The sequence below is a fragment of the Silurus aristotelis genome, assembly GCF_946808225.1.
Source record: "Silurus aristotelis genome assembly, chromosome: 8".
Taxonomy (NCBI): Eukaryota; Metazoa; Chordata; class Actinopteri; order Siluriformes; family Siluridae; genus Silurus; species Silurus aristotelis.
In genome coordinates, this window is record NC_139581.1 from 29098108 (window position 1) to 29108107 (window position 10000).

Below are 10000 nucleotides of genomic sequence, written 5' to 3' on the forward strand. Positions count from 1 at the left end.
GCTGTTTGTGCCCTAGGCGACCGCCTAGTTGGCCTATGCCTACAAACTGTGTTGGCTATTGGCAAAATCTATAGTTTTTCGGGGTTGCGTCTGCTACCATTATACAGTCCGAGAGCGGCCACTAGAGGAAAATCATTCACACCACATGCTGTTTGTTCTGACACGTGAGACTGCATGCTGAACCTCATTCATGTTAGTTCGTAATGCATAAACTAAAGTTGAACAAATGAAATGAAAATGAATAAACTTCATTTGAAAATGTATTAGCAATAGTGAAATGAACAAACATTAACATTAACCATTCATGTTAGTTTCGATGGTTATGCTCAAAATGGGCATTTTTAAATGACTTTACAAAGGCCAGAGCATTAAATTACATTTATTTTTATTTTACATAGAGTCTTGAGGATTTTTTTTTTGGTTGATTAATCGGTTATCGGCAAGTAGAATCCAACCTAGCTAGCAATATCGGTAAAATCCACCCAGGACAACCCATGTCCTGATCCCAAATCTTATGAAACAAGTTGTGTCATGACTCACTTAACACGTTCGAAATAACCTTGACGAGTAAAAAGCTTCATTTAGTTTATTGTGTGAAAGAATTCAAATAACTGCCGGTCCGTTGCAGGTTTGAACGCGGGGGACGAAATCCTGCAGCTGAATGGCAAAAACTCCAGCACGCTGACGTTTTCTGATATGAAAACCGCGTTCTCTCATGCGTCACTCTCACTCACTGTGAACACGCTGCCTCCAGTGGATCGAAGACAACATTGTTTTTTACCCCTGAGGCGCTCTGATGCTGTCCAGCAACTCTACACAGACATCTTCTCCCAGAACCAGGGTAAGTCATGGAAGAACTAGTAGAACCAAGTGAACTGGGGTGTGTTGGGTTAAAAGCAATATGGCATCGGTGAGTTGAAAGAACACTGGAAGGGCCATGGGGAGTTGGGTTACTGTTCTAATCATGGTGAGATATTTAGAAGCTGGAGGCTTTAGGACCATGAGAAGTTGATTGGAGACAACAGATCCAGCATGGGGTATTAGAAGAACTTGGAAGAGCCTAGCAGAAACTGTTTTCAGAAATGACAAAAATCTGGATAGTTAAGTTTGAGTTGATTTGGATTTTAAATAAAAGATCTAGAATAAGTTGGATTATTGGCAGAACCAGAGAACCACAGTGACTCGAGTTAGAAAAAGCCAAAGATACTACCAGTTTAAGACAGATTATTGGCAAAATCAACAAAGGCAACTGTAATTGGCAAACCATGGGGAAAGCTATATTTTATGGTATGCTTATAGGAACAACAGGAACAAGTTCTGGAACCAACAAAAATAAGCCACCTAGAAGTGGATAGGTTTAAAACACAAAAGGCATGGTGGCTTGGGTTATACTCAACAGAATCACAGTACTACCATCAAGAATCTGGTTAAAGAAAGATACCAATTATATTATTGAGAGAACCAAAAGAATTGAATGCCGATATTCAGTCCATTTATGTAGACCAATAGGGGGTTCTGTTGCCAATAAAACTAGTAGAACCATTTGAATTGGGTAGTCATTAGTAATAAATGCTTGTATGACTTCAATGAAATCATGGTCTGCTGAATCGGAAAAGGGAGAAACTGGTGAATTAGAAGATGATTATTTGAATGTAGCTATGCAGTGGCTTTGACAAAAAGACAGTAGGTGTAACTGAGGTGGCAGATTTGAAGAGGCTGCGATTTTCATTGGAAGTGACGAGGAATTGACAGGATTTTAAATGGATTTATTTGAAAGACCTAGCAGGTAGGACATTTTGCGGACAAGGTGGGAGAAGCATGATCGAGATTTGGTCATGGGCAGAGAAGGGACACATTCTTGAACCCATATACCCCATATGGGTTCAAGAATGCAAAGGATGGAGGGACCAGGCAGGAGGAAATGAGGAAGGCCAAGGAGGAGGTTTATGGTTGTAGTGAAGGAAGACATGCAGGTAGTTGATTTGATAGAGGCAAATTTAGGGCACAGGGTGGTATGGAGACAGATGATCTGCTGTGGCGACCCCAAACGGGAGCAGGCAAAAGATGAAGAAGATAGGCAGTGAGTAAAAGCCAATAGAACTTGCCTGTGTACAAGGAGAACAAGGAAGAGTTTGGTCAATACCACAACCCACATAACAAAGTAAAAACCATGATGAGATGGTTAAAAACAGCAGAACTGCTATAAATTTGTTTGCTTTAAAAAACAGAGAAATGTAGTTAAATTATTGGCTCAACTCAACTTGATTACCTACTTGAGATGATGACCATGATTACCTACTTGAGATGGTGTGTGGCCAAACATGCCATCTCAAACACACCATCTTGGTATGGTGTGTAGCCAAAACCTACAGAACCACAATGAAGTAGATTGAAAGCACCAGGGCAACTGGTATGCTTTATTAACCATTTGAAGAGGATGAGACAGGATTGCTGGAAAGAACTTGGGTCAGCAGAATCTTTTTTGAACCAATTTGTGTTGGGCTACCTTGAGAGATACGCTGTTTCACCAACTAACCTCACTCTGTACCAATTTTGTTCCCAGAGGACATTCTGGATGATGGAGTTGGACTCATCTCAGAGACGTCAGGGGACAGCCTGGATGATGACACCGAGCTCTTTAGCGAGTACAGGGAATACGAAAAGGTAAAGATCTCTGGCTGTCTGCTGCAACATTTTATGGTGGTTCCACCAGCATCTCATCTGAGGCGTATTTTCCGCCTTGAGACTTGTCTTCCTGGGATAGGCTTTGGATCAGTTGACACTGAATAAAATAAAGTGGTTGATCGACATGAATTAATGATTTACTTTACCATTATAACCTTTATTGTTAAATTGGTCCAAATGATAGTTTATTGTAGTCCAAAGGCATTTTCTTTCTTTTAGATACAGTCCATGGCTAATTGCTCTACCTAGACACACATTACACACACACAGTATATGTATAGATGGTACACACACACACACTTGCTGAGCCATTTGCAGGTCTCTTTGCTTGGCTGCTCCTACATAGAACTATATTCAGATCCACACCTCAATTGTCTCTAAGAACAAACTTATTTATTTTACAGCTACTCAGCTGGAGTTCTTTCAGAAAGTGCCACGGTGAAGTGAGGGGGTATATGCAAACACATGTCTGGTGTTAGAGGCTAATTAGCTCATTTGCTTCAGAAATCCACTGGTGTTGAACTCCATTTGATTTATGTTCGCATTCTAATTGCTTGTCAGGGTAAGCAGCCTTTTTTTTCTTCCCAGATTCACACCACTGAAAATTGTTTGGTCGTTCCATCTAAAAATAAATGCTTGCTGTGAGCTTGTGCTTGAGTTTACATCGATGTCCTCATAACCGCTTAGGTTTAAAAACACATTCATTGCATATGTGGGTTCAAATGGCAATGTATAATAATTATACACATGGACAATATCCAGCTTGTTGCAGCTTTAGCACAGTCATTTGATTAGGTTTTTCCGTCCATGCATCTGTATCTCGATTCTACCAACTGCTGCAGAACCACCCCACCCCCTGACTCCCCAACCTTCCAACATGTCTATCCACAGGGGTTTGTGTCAGTGCGAGCAAAGACTGCTGTAAAACACCATAATTAGCCTAAGGACACACACCTGCACACACATGCGCACTAACAAACACACAAATACGAATGACACAACACTGTAGTAACTCCCACACAGGGAAGGTTTTTGGCTCAGCTGCATGATGTGGTATTTATTTGGAGGGGTTGATTTGTACTTGTTGAGATGAGTTCGCATTTTACTTGATGCTCTCTCTCACACACACAAACACACACCCACAAAATGGCGTAAGGGGGTTGCTCTGTAAGTACTATATTGAATAGGGAATACTCTACTGCTTATATTATTATGAAGTCAGGTCGAGGTACTTTGGATTTCTTAGTGTACTGGCTGCTTTAGTGAGTTAGGTGTTTTAGTCAGTTAGGGTAACTGGTGAGTCAGGTCTCTTAGTGAATCAGGTACATTGGTGAATTGGGTCTATTGATGAGTCAGGTCTCTTTGGGAATCGGTGTACCGATGAGTTAGGTCTGTTTGGAAATCATGTGCATTGGTCAATCAGGTCTAGTAATGAAAAATGGAGTTCATTGAGAACTCTGATCTCTAATTGAGTTGGGTTTACTGATCAGTTGGGTCTCTTCAGGTGCTTTGGATAATCAGGTTTCTTGGTGAATCAAATGCACTTGTAAATTAAATCTTTTGGTGAATTGGATGCACTGGTAAATTGGTCTCTTGTTAAAACTGGTGCATTGGTGAGTAAAGTCAGTTCAGGCATCAGGCACATTGGTCAGTAAGGTCTCCTGGTGAATCAGATGCAGTGGGGTGTCGTCTCTCTTGGTCAATCAGGTGCAGTGGTGAGTCAGGTCTCTTGCTGAGTCAGGTGCAGTAGAGAGTCAGGTCTCTTGCTGAGTCAGGTGCAGTGGTGAGTCTGGTCTCCTGGTGCATCAGGTACAGTGGGGAGTTGCATCTCTTGGTCAGTCAGGTTAATTGGGAGTTAGATCTCTAGGTGTGTCAGGTGCAGTGGTGAGTCGGATCTTTTGGTGAATCAGGTGCAATGGTGAGTCGGATCTTTTGGTGAATCAGTTGCATTGGGGAGTCGGGTCTCTTGGTGAATTAGTAACAGTGGTGGGTCGGGTCTCTTGCCAATCAGTTGCAGTGGGCTGTCTGGGATTTTGGTGAATCAGATGCAATGATGAGTCAGGTTTCTTGGTGAATCAGTTGCAGTGTGGAGTCGGGTCTCTTAGTGAATCAGTTGCAGTGGGGAGTCAGGTCTCTTGGTAAATCAGTTGCGGTGGGGTGTCGGGGAATTTGGTCAATCTGGTGCAATGATGAGTCGGGTCTCTTGGTGAATCAGGTGCAATGATGAGTCGGGTCTCTTGGTGAATCAGTTGCAGTGGGGAGTCGGGTCTCTTGGTAAATCAGTTGCAGTGGGGAGCCGGGTCTCTTGGTAAATCACTTGCAGTGGGGAGTCGGGTCTCTTTGTGGATCAGGTGCAGTGGTGAGTCGGGTCTCTTGGTGATTGGAGTGTATTGTGAAATTATCGAATGTTTTTACAGAAAATTCTGGATATCTATTTATCTTTTCTAGATAAGAAAGACAAAAAGATTAATATAGTAGGAACGAAAAAGAGAGATTGGAGTGGAGTGTGTAGGAGGCCAAATGAGAGCGTAATAGAAGGAGAGAGGGAAAGAGAGAGAGAGAGGGGGAGAGAGAGAGAGAGGGGGGGAGAGAGAGAGGGAGAGAGAGCTCTAGTCTGGTGGATCTGTAAGTCTCTGTATTCAGTCTTCAGCATCAGTGCACAGTAAGGGTGTGTGAGTGTGTTTCCCATCTGCTCTGGGCTCAACACGCAGTGTGTATGTGTATGTGTATGTGTGTGAGTGTGCATGTGTGTGTGCGTAAGGATCAGTCATGTCAGTTTTAAAGCGGAACCGACACAGCAAACGTTCGTCTGAGTCCATCTATGACATGCTGCACCTGGTGAGCAAGACACACACACACACACACACACACACACACACACACACACACACACACACACACACACACACACACACACACACATCTTTTAGTGTTGTAAGATGAAACGAGGTGTACATACTGCTGGGTGCACGTATATGTTTATACTGACCTATACATAGAGCTTTAAAGAGGTGTGTGTGTGTGTGTGTGTGTGTGTGTGTGTGTGTGTGTGTGTGTGTGTGTATGTTTCTGTTGGCTAATGCAGTATTCTATCACATATATACATTGCTGACATCATCAGGATGAAAATCTGTGTATTTTCAACACTTTTGTGGCGTGTGTGTGTGTGTGTGTGTGTGCGCGCACCATTATGTTATTTTAGATTTTAAAGCATTTGTGATAATTGATTTGATTAAATAATTAAATGGTGTGTGTGTGTGTGTGTGTGTGTGTGTGTGTGTGTGTGTGTGTGTGTGTGTGTGTGTTTATTATAAAAAACAAACTATTGTATCCAGATATCAAAAAGCATTCGATTTTTTAAAATTATGAAGTGAACCTGTCTCGGGTTCTGAATTTACATAAGTGAGTGGACAGAACATACTGGCACTGTGAAGCTGTGTGTGTGTGTGTGTGTGTGTGTGTGTGTGTGTGTGTGTGTGTGTGTGTGTGTCTTTTTGGCTGCCTTGATACTTTTGTCTTAGTTTTTCCTTTCAATTTCAAACAGCAGGAAAAGAGAACAATGAGTCCTCACTATCTGTCACATAGAAAGACAAAGATAAAAAAAAATTTTTGTTCGCAGCTTCTGTCAAGCTTCCGCAACTTACGCATTGCGAGAACTTCGGAAGAAGAAATGCAATTATAAGAGCACATAAAGGACATTTGAGCTTCACTGGCTGGCGCACTATCTTTCACATGCTGTAGAGCTCAATATACAAGCTCAGGAGTGAACAGAAGGGATTTTTTTTTTGTCCCCATAATGTAGGTGTATTGAGATTGTGTACTTCTTACCAGTACATTTGATTTATTCATGTAGATTATATGATTAACACTTTCCTCAACGCTAATAATGACCCTGACCCTAGATTTAAGATAATACAGTGCATCCAGGAAGTATTTACATTGCTTCACTTTTTCCACATTTTATGTTACGCCTTTATTCTAAAATGGACTAAATTCATTATTTTCCTCAAGACTCCAAAAATAACAACCCCATAATAACAACGTAAAAGAAGTGTGTTTAAAATCTTTGCAAATTTATTAAAAAATTAAAAAACTAAATTAAACACATGTACAGTATTCACAGCCTTTGCCATGACACTCGAAATTGAGCTTAGGTGCATCCTGTTTCCACTGATCATCCTTGTGATGTTTCTACAACTTTATTGGAGTCCACCTGTGGTCAATTCAGTTGATTCAGTTGAGGTCCCACAATTAACAGGGCATGTCAGAGCACAAACCAAGCCATGAAGTCCAAGGAATTGTCTGGAGACCTTCGAGATAGGATTGTATTGAGGCACATTGGCCTCCATCATAGATTAAAGAAACAACAGGACTTTTCCTAGAGTGGAGCCGCCCGGCTGAGTGACCTAACAATAGCCTTAGTGTGGGAGGAGACCAAGAACCCGATGGTCACTCTGAAAGAGCTTCAGTATTTCTCTGTGGAGAGAGGAGAACCTTTCAGAAGAACAACCCTCTCTGCAGCACTCCACCAATCAGGCCTGTATGGTTTTCCCCATAGGCACCTGAAGGACTCTCAGAAAATGAGAAACAAATATTGAACTCTTTGGCGGGAATGCCAAGCATCATGTCTGAAGGAAACCAGGCCCCGCTCATCACCTGGCTAATACCATTTCTACAGTGAAGCATTGTGGTGGCAGCATCATGCTGTGGGGAGACTGGTTAGGATCGAGGGAAAGATTAATTAAACAACGTACAGAGACATATTTGATAAAAACCTGCTCCAGAATGCTCTGGACCTCTGGGACGGTTCATCGGTCGGTGCAAAGAAAAATGGGAAAAACTGCCCAAAAATAGGTGTTTTAAGCTTGTAGCATCAAACTCAAAAAGATTTGGGGCTGTAATTGGTGCCAAAGAAGCTACAGCAAAGTACTGAGCAAAGGCTGTGATTACAGATGTAAATGTGATGTTTTTAGTTTTTTTTATATTCATTATATTTGCATATTTGGGTATTTGTAAAAATCTGAGGAAAATAAGGCTGAAACATACCAAAATGTGGAAAAAGTTAAGAGCTGTGAATACTTTCTGGATGCACTGTAGAACACAACCCTAACTCTTAAGGTCACTACACATACCTCCCATTCTTTCCTGTACCCCCAGACATCACCCCAAACCCTGACTTTATATACAAACTCCAAACTTTAGACTAAATCCAAAGCATCAATGATAGACCTTTACCTCTAGAGCCCAGCCTTAATTGGATTTTTTTTTTTTTACTTTTTTTTATTTATTTATTTTAACTCTAGATCCCAAATTAAATTCAAGGTTTTTATCTCTGGAACCTATTTTTAAATTAGAAACTTAAACTCTAGATCTCAACCTTAAGTTAAAACTTATACTAGATCACAATTTTCTTTTTTATTGTATTGTATTGTATTTTTTAATTCTAGATCTCATCTTTAATGGATAATTTTACCACTAGATCCCAACATTAATTGAAACTTTTACATTTGATCCCAAACTTAATTGGAAATTATAACTATAGATTACAAACCTTAAATGGAAACTTACACTAGATCCCAACCTTAATTTTATACTCACCCATAGATCCCAACTTTAATTGTATAATTTATAATATTATTATATTGGAAATTTTAACTATGAATCCCAAACTTTATTAGAAACTTTTACACTAACTCCTGTTCTTAATTGTGTACTTTACCTCTAGATCTCAACCATATTAATAAAAACGTTCACTTAAGATCCTATTCTTTATGGATATTTTATCTCGAGACATGAACCCTAATTGGAAATCTTACCTCTAGATCACATCCTTAATTGGAAATATTTACACTAGACCCCACCCTAAACTGTATGGCGTACCTCTAGATCCCGTCCTTAATAGAAGACATTAACTCTAGATCCCTTTCTTAATAGATACTTTAACTCTAGACACCAATCTTAATTAGAATCCCTAACTTCAGAGTCCAAACTTAATTGGGAACCTTAACTGGAAACTTGCACTAGGTCCAAACTTTTTTACTTTTAACTCAAGATCCCAAACACAAAACCTTAAATATAGATTACATCCTTAATGAATATTTATCTTAAGATCCGAACCGTAAATGTAATACTTAACTCTAGGACCCAACCCTAATATAAAAACTAGGGATGGGGGAAATAACGCGTTAATCTTTGCGATTAATTTTAGATGTTTAACACGTAAAAAAAAAATAACGCAATTGACGCAGCACTTTTTTTTTTTTTTTTTTTTTTGCTCGTTTTCATGACTTCCTATTGCTTATTGTGAATGTGCCGAACAGTCACCCTGTCATGATGGAGATGAACAAAGATGGAGTTTTAGGAGGAACGTTTACATTTAAAAAGTTGCCTGATGGCCTGTTTGATAAAACAAAGATGGTGTGTACGATTTGCAAAGCTGAATTCAAATATTATAGAAGCAATTCGTCTTTAATCTACCATTTAAAAGCAAAGCACCCAGGTGCTAGCAACATAACTAGCGAGGCTACAGGAGCGCCTCGCCAATCCACGTTACTAGAGTGCTACAGTAATCGTGGCAGGCCATTGACCAAACCTGTAACTGATAAATTAACCGATGCTTTAGCTAAATGGATAGCTAGAAACTGCCGCCCAGTTAGCACTGTGGAAGACGAGGGACTGAGAGAAATCATGCAAATTGCATCGGGAGACACATCTTACAATCTACCCTCGAGAAGAACGATTATGTCGAGAATACACAGTTTGTATGACAGCGAGAGGGCGCGAAGGATGGACATATTAGAAAAAGCAAAATATGTCGCTCTCACAGGAGATCACTGGACATCGGTGAGCAATGACAACTACTTGGGTGTCACAGCGCACTTCATAGATGAAGAGTGGCGATTGCGTTCGTTTGCCCTTACTGTGAGTCAGACCACAGAGTGGTTGCTGCACACATTTTATTTGATGGGAACAGCTACTCTGTGGTTCTGTGGAGAGTCTGTTTACAGTTCAAATGTCATTAAAATGTTATGTCATTAAAAACTTTGTGTTGTTTAATTTAATTAGGTGATTCTACATGTAAATATTGATGATAACAAGCTTGGGGGAAAACACAATTAATTGCAATTAATTACAGAAAATGTGCAATTAATTAGTTAATTTTTTTTAATCGATTCCCAGCCCTAATAAAAACCTTTCATTAGAAATCTCAAACTAAAAATTAAATTTAAAAACTTTAATTCTAGATCTCAACTTTATGGAAAACCTTAACTTTAAATTGCAGCTTTATTGAGAAGTTTTCCGTTTAGATCCCAAC

The 10000-nt window shown here is 40.0% G+C and overlaps 1 protein-coding gene and 1 long non-coding RNA gene across 4 annotated transcripts in view; one reads left to right on the plus strand and one right to left on the minus strand.

The window, feature by feature from the left end:
• LOC310730002 overlaps positions 1–10000 on the minus strand; it is a 124416-nt gene that overhangs the window by 106329 nt on the left and 8087 nt on the right. The window lies entirely within an intron of this gene.
• tiam1b (TIAM Rac1 associated GEF 1b) overlaps positions 1–10000 on the plus strand; it is a 49634-nt gene that overhangs the window by 21287 nt on the left and 18347 nt on the right. For all 3 annotated transcript variants that reach the window (XM_083548731.1, XM_083548733.1, XM_083548732.1), the window contains 2 exons: positions 629–841; positions 2564–2664. In XM_083548731.1, the coding sequence (XP_083404857.1) occupies positions 629–841; positions 2564–2664 (314 nt within the window). The remainder of the gene's footprint in view (positions 1–628; positions 842–2563; positions 2665–10000) is intronic.